This window comes from Podarcis liolepis, assembly GCF_965112155.1.
Source record: "Podarcis liolepis genome assembly, chromosome: 4".
In the NCBI taxonomy this organism is placed as follows: Eukaryota; Metazoa; Chordata; class Lepidosauria; order Squamata; family Lacertidae; genus Podarcis; species Podarcis liolepis.
In genome coordinates, this window is record NC_139558.1 from 39,575,170 (window position 1) to 39,600,880 (window position 25,711).

The window sequence follows — 25,711 nt, forward strand, 5'->3', positions numbered from 1 at the left end:
CATGCAAATATTTCACCTTACACAGCAGAGATAAATCAGGACAAATATTTGTATCGAAGACATAAAATGGGGGGAAATGTAAGTAAAAATGGGGAATTCAAACACAGAACAAATGGAAGCAGGTGCTGAAGATTCACCTCACCTAGGAACACCATTTGATCCATGGCCAGACCTGAAGAAATATATTTTTTCAACTTAAAAAAATAATAATATTGCCCTCAACTCACTTTAGAAATGCAGCTGTACCGAGAGTCTCACGGCTAACCAATGCAAAGTTAATTAAGTTAGATTCATACTGGAACCAGCAGAACTGCAGCAGCCCATTAATAACTCGTTTCATTGTTAGGCTGTGAAATCTTCTCCTTAGCTATAATGAAAGTACGACGTAAGATTCGCCACTCTCAAAATACAATGCCAACTGGCTTTAAGCATAGAGGATGAATGCTCGGATGAAGATAAAATGGAAATTGGATTTTTATTATTTTTCTCCAAGTGCTGGAAATGGCTTGTCCGGCTTTCAGAAAACAGGATTTAGCAGCGGGGGGTGCAGAAATGTTACTTCACCTTACTTCTTTTGTCTGTGAGATTTCCAAATGGAACATTGCTGTTTTGATACAATCTTATGGCTTAAATGCCTTTAAGTATTTCTGTAGTCGCTTGCTTGCTTGCTTTAAGGGGGCAATCCTAACCCCGGTCTCTACTGAGAGGGGAGCAGGAAGGCTAGCACAGGCCAAATACCAGAATGGGATCCACTGGAACCCATGTCATCTCGGCCCCTCCTGACCCTCAGTATGCTTTGTTTTGGTGCTTTCTGCCGGCAGGGATCCCGCCACCAACACTTCCAGCCACCTATTTGGCTGGGAGAAGGTAAAAGTTTATGCCGGAGTGATAATGGTATCACTCCACAGGTGGCACCTAGTCAGAGGCAGGGCAGAACAATATTTCTGCTCATTCTAGCCCCTGCCCTTAATAATAATAATAAAATAATAATAATAATAATAATTTATTTGTACCACATCCATCTGACTGGGTTTTCCCAGCCACTCTGGGCAGCCTCCAACATATATAAAAACATAATAAAACATTAAACCTTAAAAACATTCAACTGACACACAAGGGGGTTTGGACTACTCTGCCCATGAATCACATCAAAAGCATAGGAGCAACAGCCATGTTAATGAAGTTCAAGTTTCTCTGTAAATAGAATATTTATGTCATAGTTTTTAAAATATATATATAATATATATAATGCATCTCCTTAAAGTGAGGGTTTCTTTAAAGAAAAACTGTCCACCCGAAAACAAGTAAATACATACGTTTTGCATAAAAATTATTTTAACCATGACTGCATTTTTGTAACGCACCAAGTATTCAATACATACGTTTTACTGTACCTTTATCTTTGTTTTTTTCCTTTCCAAGGGAATCCAGTTTCTTTCGTAATGATTTCTTCCTCTTTTGTCCATCTACAAATAAAAACATTTGTTATATTTTAAGGAGAGGGAAAAGTGCTAAGATAAAAGAATGTAGCAGAACTGATACTGAACAATAACTATTCCCCCACGACAAGAGCATATAGATTTTCTTTTATTAAAAAAACCCACACCATCCAGATGAGGTCTTGCCTACAAACCCTTCACCTGATTATATAAAATTTTTATTGGTTTTACAACATTTTTAAGAAAAACAAACAAACACTAAAAAAGACAAACATACACGTATAGTTTCAAACATATTTTCATAAACCTCTTTTCTTGGACTTCCCCATACCCCCCCTCTCTGCATCCCAATGTCCATAATTCAACTAGCAACTCCCAATTGTTACTTTCCAATCTCTATCATCTTAGTCCTCCTTTATAGTCTAACCTTATATCCCTGTACCCTTTTGCTTCTGGGAACCACAACATTTTAGCATTCATTAAGTTTATAGTAGTCCTTAAGGTAGCTTTTAAATTTTTTCCACTCCTCTTCCACCGTCTCTTTTCGTTGGTCACGGATTCTGCCTGTCATCTCGGCCAATGTCATGTAGTCCATCACTTTCATCTGCCATTCTTCCACAGTGGGTAAATCTTGTGTCTTCCAATACTTTGCGATGAGTATTCTTGCTGCTGTTGTGGCATACATAAAAAAAGTTCTATCTTTCTTTGTCACCAATTGGCCGACAATGCCCAAGAGAAAGGCCTCTGGTTTTTTAGGAAAGGTACATTTAAGTACCTTTTTCATTTCATTGTAGATCATTTCCCAGAAGGCCTTAATCTTCGGGCATGTCCACCAAAGGTGATAAAAGGTACCTTCAGTCTCTTTACACTTCCAACATTTATTATCGGGCAAATGATAGATTTTTGCCAGCTTGACTGGGGTCATGTACCACCTGTATACCATTTTCATAATGTTTTCCTTTAAGACATTACATGCCGTAAATTTAATACCGGTGTTCCATAACCATTCCCAGTCAGCTGACATAATGTTATGTCCAACATCCTGAGCCCACTTAATCATAGCCGATTTAACTGTTTCATCCTGTGTGTTCCATTTCAACAGCAAGTTGTACATTCTAGATAAATTCTTAGTATTGGGTTCTAACAGTTCGGTTTCTAATTTTGATTTTTCCACCTGGAAACCGATTTTCCTGTCCTGTTTAAAAAATTCCATTATTTGACGATATTGGAACCAATTTTCTACTTTGTGCTTCAATTTCTCCTGACTTTGTAGTTTGAACTTATCTCCATCCTGTTCTAAAATTTCCCAATACTTCGGCCATCCGACCTCCATATTGAGTTTCTTCACTGCTTTAGCCTCCACTGGTGAGACCCATCTAGGGGTTTTGTTTTCCAATAGATCTTTATATCTTATCCAAACATTAAACAATGCTTTTCTAACAATGTGATTTTTAAAGGCGCTGTTAACTTTATCATACCAAAGATATGCATGCCAACCAAATGCATTATTAAAACCTTCCAGATCCAAGATGTCCGTGTTCTCGAGGAGCATCCATTCTTTCAGCCAGCAAAAAGCTGCTGCCTCATAGTACAATTTTAGGTCCGGCAGGGCAAAACCCCCTCTTTCTTTAGCATCTGTCAATATCTTAAATTTAATTCGGGGCTTTTTGCCCTGCCAGACAAATTTCGAAATGTCTTTGTGCCACCTCTTAAAACATTCCATCTTGTCAAGAATCTGCAAGGTCTGAAACAAAAATAACATTCTAGGCAATACATTCATTTTGATTACTGCAATTCGGCCTAACATTGACAATTTCAAATTTGACCATATTTCTAGATCTTTTTTAATTTCTGACCAACATTTTTCATAGTTGTCCTTATACAAATTCACATTCTTAGATGTTAAGTAAACCCCTAGATATTTCACCTTCTTTACCACAGTCAAACCTGTTTCCTCTTGAAATTTCTCCTTTTCCATATCTGTTAAGTTTTTCCCTAAAACTTTGGTTTTTTGCTTGTTCAACTTAAATCCAGCTACCTGGCCAAACTGTTGTATTATTTCTAAAACCTTTCTCGTACTAGTGTTTGGCTCTTGCAAAGTCAATACTAGGTCATCTGCAAACGCTCTTAACTCCTTCACCTGATTATAATACCAAAAGACATGGATAGTTACTTCTAGAAGAGTTAATATAATATTACAGTTCTTAAAGAAGAATGAATCTTTGCCTAGGAAAATACATGTGTGGAGTGCTATTTTGCTACACCTTTTGAGAAACTGATTTTGTGTGTGTTTGTGTGTGTGTGTGTATACACCCATGTACCTGAAGATTGGGTCAATCAGGTGAATGTCTTTTTTATTTCAAATATTTATATGCCACTAAATACTCAGAATTTCTAAGTGCTGTACATAAAATGCTTTTTTAAAAATAAGAAAAATTGAAATTAATCCTAAAAATAGAAAACTATGTTAACATGCCTGCTGAAATATATCTAGCCCGGATCTTTAATCCATCTAAAGGTTATACTTATTATATGCTCACAGCAATGAAGTCTTTACAAGGTGTTTCAAAGGGCAAACACAGGAAAGCAATTTATCAGGGACCAAAGATTTAAACCACTCGTTGGTAAAGTTCATGGTAAGAATGGTATCTTTCACCAAAATACTTTCTTATCTTTTGCACAGCTGAATTTTCATTGACTTTGGGGGGTGGACAACCAATGTGTCTACTCCACTAGCTCCTCGAGGTTTCCACAGAGTCCCTCACTACTTTCTGAAGAAGCACTTGGGGTCATTCCACATCAATTCAAAGCAAAAAACAAGGGTTTAGCCACCCACCGTCTAGGATTTTGATGAAACTTGGTGTACACCCTTCCCTTATGGTTGAAAGAAACCCCCTTAAATTTTTTTCCTCTATCTGAAACGGTTTTAATTTTATAGCACTTCAAAGTTTTGTGAAATCTGTTTTCTGTCCCTCTTGAGATCCTTGGCCTTGTATGCATTGAACTGATGTAGAAAGACTCTTGGGAGAGCTTTGCAACCCTCAAGAGCATGGCCTTCCTTTTCATACTCAGATCAAAGCAGCATCACGTGTTGCCATACAGCATGATGCTGTGTGGCAGGGCACTGCATGACAAATCTCCCTCCTACCTGCACGTAGCTCAACTGGCCAAACCAAACATGATTACACGGTTGGGGAGGGCCATGCCCAATCATGCCCCTGAAAGATACTCCAAGAGAATCCTGCTCTCATTGTTGTAGCCTTTCAAGCCTTGAGGACTGGATGTTGGCAGATCATTAACAAAACATATATGCATATTCCAAACCCTGGCTGGTAAAACATCATGGTTTAATTGCTACTCACACCAGAAGATAGGTAGCGGGCCGCAGTCAAATCACCGACCCAGCCTGGAGTGCAAATTGGCCTGTGATGACAGTAGGTTTGGCTCAGCCATGCTTCCTGACCCTGCTGGTTTTTGCCCTGGCTGGCATGAGCAACAGGATTGCAGATGCAGTGGTGGTACTGCGGCTTTGTTAAGCCCTCCCTGATGCTCCCAAATCAGGGATTCGATTGCAGCGCCAAGAAATAACAAGAGGTCATATGCAAAATCTCTGATGTTATGTCAGAGAATGTGAATTCATCTTCCGGTCATTATGAGAAGACCATCAAACAAGCTTCCATTTCAAAGCAGGAAACTAAAAATGGGCAGAACTTTACAGCTCTATCTAATTATGAAAAGCTGTAACCGAAACAGTAATATAGTCTTTTTACCCAAATATTAGCGTATCTGGGAACCTTTCATGCCTGCCAAGGTGAAAAGAAGGGGCAGGTTAACTTGATAGCAGTGGACTGGGCCAGCAAGGGCAGTGGGTAGGATCCAAGGTACTTCACACACTTTCTCTCCCACCAGCCCTCTTTCCCCTGCTGGGAAACCGCAGAAACAGAGAATTGTAGAGTTGGAAGGTACCCCAAGGGCCATCTACTGGTAAGTCCACCCCCCTGCAATGCAGGAATACAGTTAAATCTTTCCTCAGCTGGTTAAATCTTGCCTCTCCTGTGATTCCCATGAGGACTGGCCCCATGATGCTATTATGCTTTTTTCTAAACTTAACAGCAACATGGGAGAGTAGGGGAATTTCCATCAGAATTGTGGGAAGCAGTGTGAAAGATTAAAACTTTCCTCTCCCTGTAGTGTGCCTTGTGCTACTCAGCTGACTGGGGAACAACAGAGAGTAGTGAAAAAGGAACTGGACTGCAGAAAAACGTTGATCTTTCTCCGGAGCCCCCTTTCTTCGTGCTGCTTGGCTGATCAGTGGGAGGGAAGTTGTGGGTCACCTAAGATTAGGCAATGGGCCAGGAACAGCCCAGGGAGTACAAAATACAACTTCTGAACAAGAAATAGAATATACTGACTGGAAAATATGTGTACTGTCCAGAGAATGTACAAAATGTGGTCAAGACACGCATTCCTCAAGGCCTCTTGGAGATTATACATAATGGCTGGAGAACATACAACATTGGGTTGAAAAATGCATATTTCCCAAGGCCTGTTGAATATTATGTCAATTAACTAGGAAATGTGCATAATTACTTCTTCATAGAAGGTGAATATGCATGACTAATCGCTATGCACATTAACTGCTCAATTTACATTCTTCTTAACATGTGTGTGTGTGTGTGTGTGTGTGTGTGTGTGCATGTTAATATGAACATACTATTCCAGTCCTACAAGTGAAATGGACTGGGTGGGGGGAGACATAGAGACAGAGAAAGAGTGAGTACATATTCAAATGTGTAAAGTATCTGTTCACAAAATTAATAAATAATACGTTAGAAGTAACAAGCACATACAGCTTTAAGCAGCAAACCTAATCCCCGTGGAATAAGTCACCATTAGCTCTCAAGTAAACATGTTTATTATAGCATCTATTGTCACCTAATAATAAGTTTCCACAGTTCTTTAAGATATTGTAAAGGAAGACTTGTGCAGCTCAGTTGACAAGTTTCTTCTTGCATCAGTGCAAGTCAATGGTCGGCTATCACTTCCTGAAGCATTTTTGTAAATTGTCTGCCATAAAACGGTATTTTACTTTCAACACATGTATTAGCACAATTCAGTCACTGAAACTAGGCGCCTGTTTTAACATGTCAGATATCTTTCTAAAGTGTAGCAGACCTACAGCTTTTTTGTATAGTATACTGGATTAAATAATCCAGTAAATCTTATTGTTCCAATTTTATACTATTGTATAAGACAGTAACAAAGCTACACTAACTTAGATCAAGAGAATATTTAACTGTTTCAGTTTTTAGGTCTGGGCTGTACAACTTAAGACTGCAAGTGGAAGCTAGATGATCAAATGCTATCCATAGGAAACAAACAAACAAAAAACAAACAAACAAACTGAACTTCAAGTACCAAATATATCTAATGTTTTATTAACGACACACCTCAGATGGCGAAAAACACAAGAGCTGCCATGCGATGTCAGGCAGATGTTCATCAAACCTTAAATTATGAGCCCAACCCATTGTGAACCTGGAAAGTTCAAATGCAGGGCATAGTAGGAAGAATCGTGCCTTTGGGTTGCCCTCAGCATTTGATAAATGAAAGTGCATTTCCTGAGCTCAGAGAGATTTCAACTCTATGGACACAACTGGGATTGAAGCTCATGTTTTCCTCCAAAACCAGTAAGGTAGAAAAGGGTTGTGCCAAACTCTTTCTCCTCTCACATGCTCACTTTCCACTGCAAACTTCCTCCCTTCCAGTTTAATTCCCCCCATATGAACAAGAAATCTAGTCTCTAAGGTAAGCTAAGGGAAAGGTACTGCCTAGAAAAATAGAAGTCGGTAGTGTAGTAGTTAAGGATGTCCAAGGATGTCTACCACAACTCCGAACAGAGGGGCAAACAGGGGGTTGAGAATCCCAAGTTCTGTAGTTCTGTCCCCAATGACATGGACAAATAGCCATTGGTGAACTTTTCCTTCTCTGATTAGACAAGGAGAGGGCTTAATGCACCAAAACATACCATGGAATATGATCAAGAATGTGCATGCTTTTAACTGATCAAATATTAACTAGGTACAAGCTACTGAAGTTCAGTATTGAAAAACTACGGTACCATAACGTTCCTGTTGCTTGGCAGCCGGGGCTGGCTGCCCACAAGTTTGCTTTTAAAATTCCATCTATTTTCTGCCACTCAGTGTTTCAATTCTATATTTTTTAATGCAGAAAAGAGCTTTTCTTCTGGTTGCTTCAATTTAAGAGTTTCTGCTAGCTCCAACAGAATCAACGTTATGTTTGTTGAAAGCAAATGTTATCATTTAATTGAAACGTAATTCCTCCTCTTTGATCCATTTGCACTGACTGGGTTTTATCTGATTGAAAATTTGTACAAATATTCTACACGGCTTCATATTCTGATAGCAATACAACACAGAAAAATCAATGCTTCTATTGTTCACTGAAATGGTTACTCTTCAAACATAGTTCCCCTGTATCTCCTGCTGTTTGCCAATTTGAAATACAGATAAAAGTTATCTAGAACACGGAATGGCCCAAAACACTTTTAAACCAGGCATATAACACAAAAAGGACAGGCTTATTGGGTTTGAAACTGATGCTTCACTCAGTATTGCTGTTACCCCTTCATCATAAATTCATATATAGGCATTTAAATATACACAGTTAACATGAAATCCACAAAACCTTCTTTAATACAGCTGCTTTCCAAAATCACTATGCAATTCCATTCCTAATAAAGATTATTATCCTCATGGAGAACCAGTGGAGAGATACTTAATCTCTGAACTAAAACTCAAAACATCATTATACTAGAAAAAAATATGCAAGGAAACTGGAACACAGAAAACTCTGAGTCTATTAAATAAATTACAAGTTTCTTTTTCTCAGTTTAACAACTAGTGACCTCGTGAAATTGCTATTTCAAATCAATTAAAAGGATTTCTGTTGAATGTTGAAATATAATCAAAACTTTGGATGCTGGCTGAAGAGTTACAGGGTTCAGCAGAAGCCTTGCTAAGTGCACAGAATATCATATACACTGTCGATATGACAGACAGGCAACTGAATGCACCAGCTGAATTCCCTGGCAGCTGAACTATTCTGTTGGCAAATATAATCCAGCAGAACAGAGCTGAAACAGAGGATGGTGCCCTCCATATATTTTGGACTACAACTCCTATCAGCCCATGTTGGTTGGAGCTGATGGGAGATGTGGCCCGAGGCATAAGGATGGCACCATGTCAGGGAAGACTGCTATAAACCTACAGTCTATGCATCCCCATTGATGGTGCAACTTTTACACCAGTCCCGGACTTGGTGGAGGGAATTTTACCGAAACCACCACCCACCCTGAGCACAGGTATAATTCAGCACATCACACATGAACATAAACCCAACACAAGGAGATCATAACTCATATGATAGGGCGTGTAGCACTGGGCTCTTTCTCTCTGGCTCTGTATTGTACATACTTAAAAGAGTTGCCAAGGGGAAACTTTGGTGATGGCAAAGGAACCACATTGCACAAAACAGTCTGATGTTATAATGCACATGGGAACTGCAGCACAGTGTTAAAGCCTCTCTGCCTAGAATAAAATTTTCTGTATTGGGGAAATATTAAAGGTAAATAAAAAGAAGAGAAGCACACTTCGTATTTATTTCATATTTTATAAATAAAAATGAAGGGAAATCTAATTCTGAATGGATTTGCTCTTTCTTTTCCAATTTTTCTTTCCATTCTTTTAATTTCTCAACCAAGGACCTTGGAGGATTTATAGAATGACAGAATGGTAATTCACAAGCACCTCTCAACGAGCTTAAACACAAGGTAAGCATAGCTAAACCTTGCACACATCCTGTGAGAATTTCCTCTCCCCTTTGATGATGAGAAAAGAAACTGCATTTAACAATTAACTGATGCAAAATGGGTGGAAAAAATATGGAAGAAATCTTCAACACAGTGCTATCAAGCAAGTATGTGGGAAGAATGGGTGTACACAACCTAGGCTGACAAGTCCTAAATGTAAAAAGTGGCTACGTCAAGAAAAAGACCTGCTATTCTATGCCAATTTAACTCTTTTTCTATGCCATAAAAGTATCAAAACAAGCAAACTATTGACAGGCCATAACCTTCTATGTTTTCCCCAACTCCAGGCTCTGGGATTGAATCACAGATCCTTGGCACAAAGCCATGCTGCTAGATCCCTACAGCTTTGCTGCAGAACACTGGCTCATTTTAGGGTGCCTTTCTCTGCCTTCCAACCCCTAATCCCCATCCGATCATTTTATAATGAGAGGAAGCAATTAATGAGAAATATAGCTTAAATTAAATCAGAGGTAAAGTCTCGAAAATGTTTCACAGGGACCAAATCTTTTTTTGCAATTTTCTTAACAATCTTTTTTGTGCTTAGATATGGTGAAATGAAGGGATGCGGGTGGTGCTGTGGGTTAAACCACAGAGCCTAGGACTTGCCAATCAGAAGGTTGGCGATTAGAATCCCTGTAACGGGGTGAGCTCTGGTTGCTCAGTCCCAGCTCCTGCCAACCTAGCAGTTTGAAAGCATGTCAAAGTGCAAGTAGATAAATAGGTACCGCTCCGGCGGGAAGGTAAACGGTGTTTCCGTGTGCTGCTCTGGTTCGCCAGAAGCGGCTTAGTCATGCTGGCCACATGACCCGGAAGCTGTATGCCGGCTCCCTCAGCCAGTAAAGCGAGATGAGCGCCACAACCCCAGAGTCGGCCACAACTGGACCTAATGGTCAAGGGTCCCTTTACCTTTACTATGGTGAAATGAAGGTGCCTGACAACAAATGATTTATTGCTGTTGCTCTCCAAAACTAAAATAATATCCAAGCATTGGAATCAAGTGGATGGAAATGGGAGTGGAGGGCTGCGGGATCCATTCCACAGCCAAGTGGTATGTTTGGCACTAGGAGCTATTTGGCGAACCTATTATGGACAGAGTTATAGGATTAATCATTAATTTGTGTTCACATATAATCACCATCTGAAACAAATCTTAAAAGATAGTGGTTGAAGGTGTGGTGCATTTCAAAAATGTAGGCACTCTTGTGTGCTTTAGGATGCAAGGTCACTGCATATGATTTCATAGCGTGTCATATCCTGCATACTGGACTGAGGCCAAATTTTCAAAATAATTAGATGTGCAAATAATTATGAGATTTTAAAAGTGGATAAATGTGTAATTACTTACAGTTTTGTTCTAGTTTGAGACATTAGGAAATAATGACTAAAGTATTCTTTACCAACCTCAAAAACCAGAATTATTCTCTTAAAAATAAAATTAAACAATAGGATTATGAACTGCTTAATATAAGCCTAAAGAGCTGCAGCAGCCATTGCACGGTACACTGACAGAATATTTCTTGTAACATCGTCAGAATCAATCCCAATTGCAATGTATAAACAGACAAAAGACAACAGGAAATTCCAAGAGCTTCAGCCAATAAATTCCATTGAGTTTTCCCAGTTAAAGAGTGTGTTTTTTCAAGTGAACTAACACGAACCTTGGTTGCGCAAGGAATTCATAAATTCCCCACTCCTCAGTCAAAAGGTAAGTTACTCTTCTGCTCCTAAGTTTCTTTAGGAAATTATATACCAAGAAATACAACAACTGCAGTATTAAAGCAAGACATATTTTTCCTAATCTTTCTACCTACTTATTAGTGTAAGTGCAGAAACTCTGGTAAAAATTAAAATAAAACTGCCAATATCATAATGCCAGCCTAGGGTGCAATGGCATTTGAAATACTGTCTACAGTTCTGGTATTCTCACCTCAAAAACAATATTGTAGAATTGAAATAGGTTCAAGAAAAGGGCCACCAAAATTATCAAAGGGATGGAGCGATTCCCCTATGAAGAACGGTTGCAGCGTTTGGGACATTTTAGTTTAGAGAAAAGGCAAGTAAGAAGTTTATAAACTTAAGCACTGCGTGGAGAAAGTAAACAAAAAAGTTTTTCTCTCTCATAACACTGGAATTTGTGGATGTCGTTGGAAGATTCATGTCAGATCAAAGAGAGTACAGTGGTACCTCGGGTTACATACGTTTCAGGTTGCATACGCTTCAGGTTACAGACTCCGCTAACCCAGAAATAGTGCTTCAGGTTAAGAACTTTGCTTCAGGATGAGAACAGAAATCGTTCTCCAGCGGTGCGGCAGCAGCAGGAGGCCCCAATAGCTAAAGTGGTGCTTCAGGTTAAGCACAGTTTCAGGTTAAGAACAGACCTCCGGAACGAATTAAGTACTTAACCAGAGGTACCACTGTCCTTCTTCACATGGTCCTTAGTCAAACTATGGAACTCCTCCCCCAGGAGGCAGTGAAAGCCACCAACTTGTATGGCTTTAAAAGAAGATTAGATAAATTCATGGAGGAGTGAGGGATCAATGGCTACTAGCCATGATGGCTGTGCTCTGTATCCACAGCTGAAGGCAGCAATGCTTCAGAATACGAGCTGCTGGAAACCACGGAAGGTAAGAGTGATCTTGTGCTCATGTTCTCCTCCCTGGTTTCCCACAGGCATCTGGTTGGCCACTGTGAGAACAGGATACTGGACAAGATGGGCCATTGGCCTGATTTAGCAGGATCATCCTATGTTCATTCAGATTAGTTAGACCATACTTTTAGGCCTATCTTGAGTTCCAGATTCAACATTTAGATAAAAACCTTCCCATAATGACTACACATTTCAAAACGTGATGTTACTTTTATATCATACATTACTTATTTAGGGCATAATATTTTGAGCATATTATATTCTGCAGAGCTACAGCGTTTTAGAGTTCTGCTCTAAATATTTCCCGGTATCTAAAAGAGATGGATGACTGAGTTTAATAAGCCCCCACGGAAATAAACCATGTTGGGTATTTTCCAGTGACTCTCCAATACTCTATTCTTGGACAGGTTTTTTTTAGTGCATGGTAGCCATCTTAAGGCGGGGTCTATCTGGGGTGAGTGGAATATCAAGATCAAAGGGGTATCAATATCCAGTATCAACAATGGGCCAGATAAGAGTGAACAAATTGAAACTTAAAGTCGAAACAAGATAGGTGGTCAGAAGATAGTGAGTTTTCCTTCATATATCCTGCTGCAAATTCATTATTTGCTGCTGCTTTTTTCCCCCTTAAAGTAAAGTTCTCAAGGTCGAAGTTCTCTCTGGTTTGCATATTTCTTAATCTTTCCAAACAAAACTATTCTATAGGAAGGTTACAAAGGTTTATGGATTCCATTCTACAAAATGTGAAGGATGTTTTGCTTACAAATAAATCATAACCAGATGAAAGTATTTAACATCAAATAAGGAAGATATACTTTGGGGTGGGAGTAAAAATAAGGAAGCAGCAAAAACAAATCCCTCCTAAATCTCCTACATCCAATAATATTCTTATTAGCATTTATAATGCTTATAAGCCTCAGAAGAGTTTCATTTGAATAGTCTCATATTTGAATTTATAGATGGAATCTGGGGGTTGTTTACAATTTATTACATCAGTCCCACACTGAAGCACATACTAACACTTACGTGTGGTTTAAGCAGATTTTATATATGTAAATAGCTCTATCAATGTTCAATTGTATTTTAATGATTTTTCTTTGTTTCTAGCGGTTCTTGTTTTTATCTGTAATGACTGTGTATTTGCAGGGATACAACCAGATTAAATAAATCTTAGTCAACTCATTGACTAAATCATATGATTATATCCACCAATTACATTTGCATACGTTTCAAATGGGTATGAAGCTGTAAGTATATTCTCCTAATTTTCAGATGATGCACGTATGTGCAATAGCATAGCAAGTACCATCATAAAAGAGACATCTCCCATTTTATCTCGCTTATGAGGCAATGACTCATGTTTGCATTGTTGTGGGCTGTCTATTAGTTCCAAACAGCAAAGGAGCCCTTTAGATAGCCATTTATTTAGCTTCTTTGATGCATGGTCACTTTTGCAAACCAAGAGAGAACTTAAGAGGATTAAGGTCTGGGAGGTGAAACTGCTTTGTTTCTCATTCTAATTCACTCCAAGATACCAGATAGGCAGTGTTCCTTACTATGGAAGAAAAACAAATATAAGCTTTCTGCATTTGACTGTGGGAAGAAGATTCAAATGACTAGGAACCACATGTGGCGGATTTAAGAGACTGCAGAGATCGCTCTTATGGGAACAATCATGTACAACTACCAATGTCACTGCAACACACACACATGTACACATAGGAACAGGAGGGAGCCACAGCAACAAATAAAAGACTCAAAAGGGGAAAACGAACTTGAAAAAAGGGCCAGCTGTTATTATTTATTTTAGCTCACTGCATATTTTAGAACTTAAGTTCTACCTTTAGAAGCAATCTTGGACCTTCTCACACAAAAGCTGCTACCACCATTCCTTGCAATCTCAGTGTCAACCATTGCCATCTGCAGGGCTGCAGCAGCAAAGTGTGAATTGAAGAAGTTGCGTAAAAAGCTCTCTGTGAGTGTTATATTTAAAGTAGCCATCATACTGATTGTTTGAATACATTCTTCCACAAGAAATCAAGTTGTTGCAGAACCCTTTGTTTATCTAATAATGTTTGAGGGCCGATTCAGATATCCTATCTACTCCCTATCTTGGTTTACATCTGTGTAGAAAAAATGTGTACTCCTGCCATATAGTGTACATGTCTATTATGCCTTGTATATTTGGGAACTGAGGCACCATATGCTAATTGGTGCTAAAATTTGGAAACATAATCCACGGACATTTACTCTGAACCTTTCCACTTTTGTACAAAAACGCAGATACATGAACACCATCGTGAATGGCTAAATACAAGGGACCAATGGCAAGTAACGACCAAAAAAAAGTAAAAACCGTAGTCACACTGAATGAAGATGACAAATAGGTAATTAAACACAACAAAGAGCAATATAAACAGAGGTCCAAAATCCCAACCCCACCCCCTGCCAAAATAAACACAAGGCAGAAAGCACATTGCCATTTTTTTCATAGCTGAGCAGTAACATACTGGGCACAAAACCAAACACAGAAGAATAAAGGTTCTGAATGTTAAATTGTTTCTTGCTCCGTTTGGACACAATTTACTCCAAGACTATGCTTTTTATCTATGAAAAGTTCAGCACAGGCCAGTCAATCAAAATTAGTCAACTAGCAAGTCAAGTACAGTAAAAGAAAAGAAAGAAAGAAAAGAAAACCATTGATAAGTTCAATATTTTATAACAAGGCCCAGAAGCCAGAATGAAAAGGAAGGATAAAACTAAGTGCCCCTTGTTATTGTGAGGATCTTTACATATTTCCAGTTTGCTTGCAGGTTATGGCAAGCAGTAAAATGATCCATCCAAATCTCCAAAGTGGCAATTTCTTAAATTAGTTTACTTTGGGCATGGCAACTTTAAAGTAGAAGAAGACCATAGAAACTATTGAAATCCATAATGAGGCATATAAATGGTTCTGACTCATAACACAGCTATTCTCTGACCTTTAGAAGATCCTTAAAGCAACATTAGTAGATGCTACGTTTTCCCAAATAAAACTTAATTGCATTATGTTCTCTTGCATCTGAATTGTTCTAGCTTTTCCCAGTTAAAAAGCCTAATGCTTGAATAATGCTGCAGTCTGTAGTATAGATGAGAGATAAGCAGTCCACTCAATTTTTTTCCTCCCAAGTTCAGTCTGAACAATATGCATAGATAGGCATCTAAACATAAGCAGAGCCCTGTTGGATCAGACAGATATTCTAGTGGCACCAGCATCCTATTTATAGTGGTTAGCCAGTTGCTTTCAATGGGTCCACAGGCAAATAATGTAAATAACAGCTACACCATTATTATCACTAGTAAAATCCTGTTTGTGGGTTCCCAGGCTCTTCAGCTGCCTTGGTTATTAAAAAAATAAAATAAAAAGGATAAAAAAGATCACTGCTAAGTACCAGCATTGACCCAGGCACAGCCTAAAGAAAGCAACATTTTGTAATTTTTCTTCTTCATAAATATTTTGCATATAAGAAGCCCTTGAAAATGAGATTGTTTTTATTATCCTCCCTAGTAAGTCAGACCTAAATATCTAAAAACAACAAATATTTTTAATTCACCAGTTCATATAGCAATTTTAAAGGCTGCTCAGGAGTAGCACAGAGCCTTTAGGTAATTCTAAAATCAGGGCCATCAGTGAGCAACTAGTTTCCCTCATGGGGGCAGTGGCAAAATATGTGATTGTGTTATCAACAATATTGGTATTTTAACTGTTTGGGGAATACAATCCCTGAAGAGAACATTTATGTAATATATATTGAGACCGCATTCAACCACTTAAAAACAACAGCCAAAAACTAATTTCATAGAAAGAAATGTTTTTTCCCTTAATATATACTTCAAATGGAAATAACAGTTTGCAATGTACCAGACAGGGCCGACCATTTCAGCACTGTCCTCAGGAGACTTCAGGATCACATCTCACCTTTGGGAATCGTTATCTGACATCCTAGGTCACAGTCCTGCTGCAACTGATAAAAGGCCACTTCCTGTAACCGGGCACGCTCCAATTCAGAAAGACTTTGAACAGGAACAGACTTCAGCCGAACACTGCGCCCTGACATGCTGTTCCAAGTGAAGTCACCCTGCAGGAAATCAAGTGGAAAAGTATGAAGGGTCATATGGATAATCAACAGTTCACTGAGAATGCCACTCAGCCCTTTATCCCATAACTAAACATTTAACTTACGCTTTATTAAACACCCACAGTCACCATGGCACATTCCATAATTTTTGCAGAAGGGAGTTCTAAACTTGTTTTAACATTATTGGTTGGAAAAGGACAGCTATCTGGCTTAACCGGTGACACATACAAAGCCTGTGGAGGGCTCTTTATTGAACGTCTACCACTGCAATTCCCACCAAGGATTGTGTGCATAGCAGTAGCATGTCTTCATTTATTCAAGTTGAAGAACATGTACTGTATTGGCCTGAATATAAGTCGCACCTTTAAAATTGGAGGGGGGGAAATAGGTAAAGAACCCCTGACCATTAGGTCCAGTCGTGGCCGACTCTGGGGTTGCAGCGCTCATCTCGCTTTATTGGCCGAGGGAGCCGGCATACAGCTTCCAGGTCATGTGGCCAGCATGACTAAGCTGCTTCTGGCGAACCAGCGCTGCGCACGGAAACGCTGTTTACCTTCCCGCCAGAGCGGTACCTATTTATCTACTTGCACTTTGAGGTGCTTTCGAACTGCTTGGTTGGCAGGAGCAGGGACCGAGCAACGGGATTTCACTCTGTTGCGGGGATTCAAACCGCCGACCTTCTGATCGGCAAGTCCTAGGCTCTGTGGTTTAACCCACAGCACCAGAAATACCTGAATATAACCTGCTCCAATCCTTGCTGCTCCTGGCTGCAAACTGGGTGCGGGGAGAGTTGCGCTGCGTTGCCGGTAGCCTTTCCCCTTCCCCACTCTCTCTCTTCCCAGCCTTGGGGGAGAGGACGGAGGACTACGCGCGGGGTGGGCGCCGCTTTGCTGCGCTCCTGGCTGCATACCGTAAGGTCGGGAATCTAAGCCACACTTTTAACTTTTCACTGTCGGAATTTGGGGAAAAAGTGAGGCTTATATTCAGGCCAATACGGTAACTAAATGATGCCTTTTCATTTCTAATTTATTATACATTTAAATTAGTATTCTGAAATGTGAGGCATGTTACTTATTAACAGAGCCAAGGATATCAGAACAAGCAATAATAATTTACAATTTAGGGAATGGCCATAGCTTAATGATATAGTATCCACTTTGCATGCAAAAGTTCCCAATTTCAGTCCCCAGTAAGCAAACAGACTCCTGTCTGGAACCTTGAAGAGCTAGACCAGTGATGAAATAAATTTCAAAAGGACTTCATGGATTTCCACGTCACCATATACCAGAATATTTGCAGTGTAGAATATTCAGAAAGCAAAACAAGGCTGAAATCTGTCATGAACTTCCAACCATAAAGAGCTTTCCAATGAAAGCAAAAAGCATCCTATGTTTATACTGTTCAATGCAACACATATGTGTAGATCCATAAACATCTTCAAGCAAATGCCACAAACACATAAGCATCAACAATATTTGCATACGTGTTTTGTATGTTTTAAGTCACATTCCGCTGAAACTTTAATGAATATCTGGCACGCAGGTCCTAAAGAGTTGCACTTGTCTTCGGTATTATTCAACATTGTGACACTTAAAATGTCAGGTGTGGTTTGAAAGATATTGTTAAGTTGTGGGTGAAAATATCAGACGACACAGCGATTCTTCAAACAGCTCTTGTTTATTCACAGGCCAGAACAGAACTGAACTGAAGGGTTCAGCCAGCCTGCTTATATAGAGCTCCACTAGAATGCAACAGTAACCATTTTCTGTAACTATCCAATCACTAACGTCACTTTCAATCCCTTATTTGCATATGTAGACCTGAACTATCTACAGTATCCCCCTGCTGGCCCAGGGTGAGAACTTCAGTACATAATAGATATGCACCGTGATTCACTTATGAGCTGATTCAGCAAACCTAAACAAGAAGCATCCTATACATATCTACTTACCTCCGTGTCCTATTCAGTTACGTGGGCCTTACTCCCATATATATTAGTATAGGATTGCAGCCTTAATGTTACAATTTGCGCAGAATGAAATGAAGGTAGCAACAAATATTAAGATATCAATAAAAGGAATTTGAGCAGGAAAGATTAATTACTGCTATTCTTCATTTAAAATTCCTTAGCAATGTTAATAAAAATTAAGGCTAAAGACTAAATTTGTCATCTGGAAGGTAGCTTACTAACTTCTTTTGGAAGTCTGGGCTACTCCTTAATACTGTTTTCAGGATCCAATCCCGAAAACTAACAAGCTCACAGATAAGCACAAAAATAACAGTTCTAGACAAAGGACCACAGTGGATTTTTTTTTGCCCAGGGAGCAGTAATGGTTCATGTATCCCTGCCACCAGTAGTGCAAAGAAATCTAGCATGTGTTAACTTTGCCGCAGTAAATTCTCTCCTAGGCCACTCTAACATGATGTTAGTGAAGACTATATCTGTCAAAATATTTTTGGAAATGCTATGTTATGAACACTGGAATCTCCTGATCTAACTGAGATGAGCAATAAATGTTTACTTTCAGCTGTCTGCTTTATTTAGAAACTAAATGAATTAAAACAAACCAAAGTAACATAAAACTTTAGACTGTTCACAAGAGGGGCACAAGCTAGTACAATAAGATTCATTATACTAAAAACATTATGTACACTAAAAATTTGTTCAAGAAGCTCATTTCGTCCCAACACAACTTAATTTTATGGGGGGGGGAGTGGGAGGGGAGTTGCCAGTTGTAGATCTTCCTTCCGTTGTAGAACATAGGCCTTCCCTCTGATGAATGGAGGAAAGACTCGCTTGGTTACAAGCCCTGCCCTCCATCCCCATTCTCAAGGAGAACACAAAGGATCTGTTTAGCTAAGCTCTGTGGGAGAAAATGTGCTTTGAAGACAGAAGGTCCCTAGTCAGCCCTGGGTATCTCAAGAAGCAACGGCTTCATACTGGCATCTTTTAAGCACAGTTTGTTGATTTGGATGAAACAAGTTATAGTTGTTTTTTTTAAAAAAGGAAGTGAACATTTCTGAATGCTTCCTTGGAGCTGGTGCCAATGAGGTGGGACGTGCAGGAGTCTGTTCACATTGTACTGGACAACGTTTTAACACGATGTCTTCCCATGGTCAGATTTCTTATTGCTAACCTACTGAGTGGGAGGGGTGAGCTGCAGGGGTTTGAGAAGAAAATGGAGCAACATGCAGAAATTGGTAGGAAATGGATGTAAATGGTGCTACTAAATGCATCCAGTTTCATTTAAAGGTTGAATTGGGAGGCAGTACAGTGGTACCTCTGGATGCGAACAGGATCTGCTCCGGAGCCCCGTTCGCATCCTGAAGCGAATGCAACCCGCATCTGCACATGCTCGGGTCGCGATTTGTCGCTTCCGCACATGCGCGTGACGTCATTTTGAGCATCTGTGCATGTGTGAGCGGCGAAACCCGGAAATAACACGTTCTGTTACTTCCGGGTCGCTGCGGAGCGTAACCTGAAAACGCTCAACCTGAAGCATATTTAACCCGAGGTATGACTGTAGTGCTAAGCTAGATGTCCATTTTAAAGGACTGAATCCATGTTAGTGCCCCCTAGCCTACTATTCTTGAGTAAGATTCCTGACTGCACTTTAGTCACTGAATACAGATGTCCTGCCTTTGTCAAAAGCCATGGGGTCAATATAATCCACTGAAGCAAGCCTTTCCTGTATTAAGAAACTTGGCAATTACTCAGTGACTTTTCACTTTCTCTTGTCTTTCAGAGGGCTCATGAACCACTTTGGGATAATTCAGTTGGCTAGAGCATGGTGCGGATAATGCCAAGGTTGCAGGTTCAACCCCCATATGGGGCAGCTGTGTATTCCTGCATTACATGGGGGTTGGACTAGAATGATCCTCAGAGTTCCTTCCAACTCTACAATTCTATGGTTCTATGTCTGTCTACCCCTTTTCATAAGTTCTGCATAGCATTTCACCATGAGGAACGTTGCCTACTGTCGACGGGGAGGCTAAATTTACATGCACAAGAGAAATACAACTTATGTTCTTCAAACGTAAACTCAGTATATGTCTGGATCAGATACATACAAGAGTAGTTGAATCATTGTACAAGCTTACATCATAATAAAGGGGTGGATGTACATAAACCCAGTTACATTCCAAGAGCATGAAGGAAGTGTGAAAACAGCTTGATATTAAGATTCACTATGAAACAGTTGTACTTAGTGTATTCCTGCAATGGAGAAAGTATCCTTCAATCTCTTATAATCCAAACATGATTTCTTACAAAATCAATAGGCACACTATTTATTAATGTTAGCAACAGTTCAGTTTCATCTGAAGATTGCTCATGCCATCTGATGAATACCACAAATTTCAGAGATGTGAGGAGGCAAGAAGTTATCCAGTTTTAGACTTACGCAAGGATGGCCAGCCCCTGATGGAACATTTTAAGATGTTTCAAATCCAGTTATTTGCATGAAAATAATTAAGGGTGGAAAATACGAGAAGATGCCTTACATGGTATGTGCACAAGATGGATGCAATATGAAAGGGAAGAAATCCCTAACATGTAAGGTACTTATTGAAGAAGCTGGTACCTCCTTAAATACTAAAATGGTGTGTGGGATGCAATGTGGAGGAGAATGACATTGAAATCAGTTTCAGAAAGCACCCAAGAAGCAACCTTAAAAACAATCCATAGGTGGCACTGGACTCTGCTTAAATTAAAACACCATAAATCCAAATATTTCTGTTGGAGATGTTGTGGAGAGGGGAGGGGTTGCTTCTTTGGTGGGAATGTTGTTTTGTGAAAACTTACTGGGATGGAGTTCTTGCCCAAACTATAGGCTATTATAGGACAACACCCCCTCCCCAATTCCACCTCTGCCATTACTTAATATCAGTAGACTGGGTGGTTCTGAGATCCATAAGGAACATGTTTTGTGTGTTACTGGTAGCAGCATGCTTAGAGTTGGCCAACCAATGGAAAACATCCAAATTTACCACGGCAGGGTGCTTGGATAAAATTTGGTCTCTGAAAGTCTGATGTATTGATACCGCATACTTGGGGGGGGGCACAGATAAATCTGATAGTATCTGAGGGCACTTTTTGTTTTATGTGACTAGAAATGTGAATATCCGATGTCAACCATTGACTCAAATTGCTCTATGGAGAGGATATATGTATGTTCCGGCCTCTTATTAACCCTCCCTAAAGTTCATGCTTAAATTGATGCAAGATTCACAACATATCCTCTTTGTTGTATATAGATTATATGCATATTATTTTGAACTCTAATGACTCCTGTTTTGTTTCCTTTGTGTGTCTTGTTACCATTATAATCCAATTAAACTATTTTTTAAAAAATCATGCCATGCAGACAAACAATGAATGTAGCAATGTGAAATAAGTAACCCAGAAAATTCAAATAAAACAAACAGTATCCTAATTTCTGAGGCTTGATTTAACTATAGCAGACCTCTGAAAAGAAAATACAGTGGTACCTCAGGTTAAGTACTTAATTTGTTCCGGAGGTCTGTACTTAACCTGAAATTGTTCTTAACCTGAAGCACCACTTTAGCTAATGGGGCCTCCTGCTGCTGCCGCGCCGCTGGAGCCCGATTTCTGTTCTCATCCTGAAGCAAAGTTCTTAACCTGAAGCACTATTTCTGGGTTAGCGGAGTCTGTAACCTGAAGCGTGTGTAACCTGAGGTACCACTGTAGTCACAGCCTCAGTTTTGAAAGCATTGGTATCTTTATGACACTACAATGCTTGACTTTAGCTGACCATATTGTTCATCTCTGGACAAGAGATGTCTAAAGTTATAGAAGATGTCATGTTACTTATTAAATATACACTGGAGGAGTATACCCCACAATACATCCACTTATGTTTACAAATGCAATTAAAATCAAGTATCATGCAAGCATTTTAACTCCAGTCTGCCATTCTAAATCAAATCAGCAATGGTCTAAATCTAGACTATGTCAACAACTTCCAGGCATACCACAGATAAATGCAGGGACCATTTCAGTGGACTGTCACCTTTACTATCAGGGAGCTCAAATCCAGCAGCAACCCATTCCCCACCCCCACAGCTGTCCCAGACTGGAACCTATACTATGTCAACAGCTGCCAAGAGTCAGATTGTATAGCTCAGGTGGTAGAGCATGATAATCTTAATCTCAGGGTTGTGGGTTCAAGCCCCACATTGGGCAAATGATTCTTGCATTGCAGTGGGTTGGACTAGATGACCCTTGTGGTCCCTTCCAACCCTACAGTCCTATGATTATGATTCTATGAGAAAAGGCACGCCTAAGATGCATACGTGCTGGAGTGTAATTGCTACACAGTGGACGCTCGGGTTGTGAAGTGATCCGTGCGGGATGCATGTTCACAACTGGCAGTGTTCGCAACCCGCACCTGCGCAAAGCGCAATTTAGCGCTTCTGTGCATGCGCAACTGCCGAAACCCGGAAGTAACCCGTTGTGGTACCTCCGGGTTTCGGCGGTCCGCAACCCCAAAAAAACGCAACCTGAAGCAGCTGTAACCCGAGGTATGACTGTATACCACTTTGAAAGCAATCTTTACTAAATAGCAGGGGATAAAATATAACCAATGAAACAACTGAGGAATCGGAATACTTTTGACCTACTGGTAATTGTATAAGTGACCAGCATTAAATGGGAATAGCACAGATGCACACATTTGTTTTTTCCCCTGGTCTCAAGATACATTTTAACCTTATTCCCATCCTTCTTTCCACATGTTGAGAGCCCAGTTGGCCCTGCCAACCTCCAAAGGTGTTCAGCCCAACCTTTGTGAGTTCAGCAGAAGGTTAAATCAGGCCTCTCCATGCATACAGCTGTGTGCTTATAGACTCTTTGACATGATCAGGAGCCCCTCAATAAGAGGGATTCTGAATGTGTGGAATCTGCGTGCCTACAGCTATAGGCACATAGAAGCTCTATGCTCACCCTTTGCTAAATGTTCAAAGGAACAGGGCCAGGAAGTGGGATCCTACTCCCCCCGCCCCTGCATTCAGTCAACATGTAGAATGGGAAGCAAAAAGAGGGATGTAGTTTTTCTTGGAAATTAGACACACATATATTTAACAGCTCCCTTTAGACTTATCAGTTACTTGCCAGGGTTTAAGAATGTACATGCTGCATTTTATACAGTCATTAGACCAACATGAAAGCATTTCTCCCAATGACTGTCTTTCATTCCTTTCCCATGTCAGAGCTCTCGGACTCTCTTTAGAAAAGTGTCACACGTGATTAGGATAGATCAAGTGGAAGCCCTTTGCAATCTTCAATCGTTGGTGCACTGAAATTCAAATGGTGCCCTTTAGTTTCATTCTTTGTTTTAAGCAGCACATTTATTTTGGACCAGGAGAAGGAAAAAAATAGCCATAAAATTTCCCACTGTTATGAAAAACAGAAACAATTGCTAGAGTTACGAGATACTCTTGAGATTGAGCCAAAAGATGACCGGCTTTTAGTTGGGACTATGCTCTGCAACGAGTTATAAATTTGAAGATTCAGATCATGGATGACCATTGTGGGGCTCACACTAATCTCCAAAGATCTGGAGAGTAGGAGATAGCTGCTGCCATCAATTAGCAAGCACTTGCAGTACATACAGGCTCAGGCACAGCCCAAGTTATTAGATAACAAATCTCAAAGAGATTTAAAATTAAGTTGGGAAATACTTCTGTTTCTCGGAGAAGTAAAACATTTTCTCTTCTTTATGACTGAAACCAAAGGCATGCCAATTCTCCTTAACATTTAGCATGGGTGCTAGGAGCCAGAAAACAGAGCAGTCAAATCACAGGTCATTAACTGACCATCCAATTTAGTTTGCTTTTTAAAATTTGGAGCAAAACCACTGAGTATATGCTTCTATAGCCAGGGTAGTTATCATGGTGCCCTCTGGATGTTGTTGGCTACAATTACTTATCATCCCTGACCATTGGGCCAAGTTGTCTGTGGCTGCTGCTTGTTAGATTCCAACACCATCTGGAGGGCACCATGTTGCCTTTGACTGGTTGCACGAACTGCATTTAAACATTGTCTACATAATACTTCCCTCCACACAGTTTACAGTAACTAGCATTACAGAGCTTGTATGTTCACTTATAAACATGATAAAAACTGATCAGAGACTTCAAACAACTTTCAGCCAAGCCAACTTAAGTCTAGTCATATAATTGACTTTAATTACACAACACCACTGCTGATTGAAGGGGTTTTGCCCCTCTCAGGCTTGTTAGCAGTACATGCAAACTCATGAAAACAGACAAAATAAAGGGTATTTGAGAACTCGCTGCTTGTTGACTTCTTAGCCTGCTAAGTGGCAGGTAGAGCTGTTTCCCTTACCAAGCAAGAAATATGTTGTGAATGGTGAAAAGTTGTTTGGGTAGGGTTGTTGTTTTTTCTGCCAAGTTAGCTATAGCAAGTAAAAATTAAAACAGAACAAGTTACTATTCAAAAGTACTACAATACAGCTGTGCTCCACAATCACATAACTATTTTCTTACCCATTAACCCAAATCTGCTTTTCCACAGTCGTCCTTTGTTAACTTCATGAAACCAAACTTGATGAAGATTAATCCATTGTAGAACTCCTATTCGAAGAAAGGCACATTTTTTTCCTGGAGACGTGTATATATCAGGTATCTTAGAGACAGCCCAAACTGTAACTCCTACAATCACTTTAGTTGCCACAGGTTTCTACCATCATAAATCTTAAGAATCAAAAGAAATGAAAATTAATCTCTTAACTGGAATTCCGAGTAAGTTCAAGAAGTTTAGCATTGCCAAATTCTAGATAAGTCTGCCTGTTGGAAAAAGGTACACACAATCTATAACTGCTTCTTATTCCATAATGTTGTTTTGAAGCGGTGCAAGGAGTGGTTATCTTTCCCCTCCTTCCAAAGAAAATCCTCTTCCACATGGCTCCTCAAATGAAGAACTGCACTGTAACTGTGCAAACTTTCCTTATTAGGAAGGCTCCAAAGAATGCTGCACACATCTGGTAAAATCCCTTTGAGTATGGTAAAGACATCTAATGTTCTCTCTCATCTAGGACGGTCACTCCTTGGTTTTAAATCTTTAGTGCAATTTCTCTGACCCTAACAAACAAGAAGTTGCAACACCAACGGCAAACCTATTGGAAACGCAAGCCACACCTATGCTAAACTGCAATAAATGCTTTTTGAAAAACAAAGCTTGCTTTTTACAATAAGCCAATAACATTTCACTGCTAAAATGGGTTGAGGGGGAAATACTATGAACCAATCCATCCCTGACTAATTTTGTATGGGGGTGGGTATGGGTTTTTAACTGAAGATTAAAATAATGTTCAGCGTTTCTTGTATCTCTATCTCAAATAAAGCTATATCTCAGCAAATCTATATCTAGATATGACCCTTTTGATAGATGTGAGCATACCTTTTATTACGTCCTTCCCCCATTTTATGTCTCTCTGTTCTCAATAAAGTTATTTTTTAAGACTGTAGCCTTTCAAAGAACTTGCTATATATTGTATAATGCAATATAACCTTATTAGAAACAGGGGGGGAAGCCTAGACTTGTTGTTTTGTGAAAATGCCTTATGCATCAAGC

At 39.7% G+C, this 25,711-nt stretch overlaps 1 protein-coding gene and 1 long non-coding RNA gene across 8 annotated transcripts in view; one reads left to right on the forward strand and one right to left on the reverse strand.

Moving 5' to 3' along the window:
- LOC310706402 overlaps positions 1 to 25,711 on the forward strand; it is a 386,819-nt gene that overhangs the window by 181,919 nt on the left and 179,189 nt on the right. The gene's annotated exons all lie outside the window — the stretch shown is intronic.
- The window catches only part of ARHGAP6 (Rho GTPase activating protein 6), a 181,796-nt gene that overhangs the window by 28,897 nt on the left and 127,188 nt on the right, over positions 1 to 25,711 (reverse strand). For 3 of the 7 annotated variants that reach the window (XM_083501849.1, XM_083501853.1, XM_083501851.1), the window contains exons 2-3: positions 15,936 to 16,095; positions 1,383 to 1,466 (exon numbers count right to left, since the gene is read on the reverse strand). In XM_083501849.1, coding sequence (XP_083357975.1) covers positions 1,383 to 1,466; positions 15,936 to 16,095 — 244 coding nt within the window. Of the gene's footprint in view, positions 1 to 1,382; positions 1,467 to 15,935; positions 16,096 to 24,624; positions 25,265 to 25,711 lie in introns of those variants that run through there. The other 4 variants (XM_083501850.1, XM_083501852.1, XM_083501855.1 and 1 more) reach the window with 3 other exon arrangements.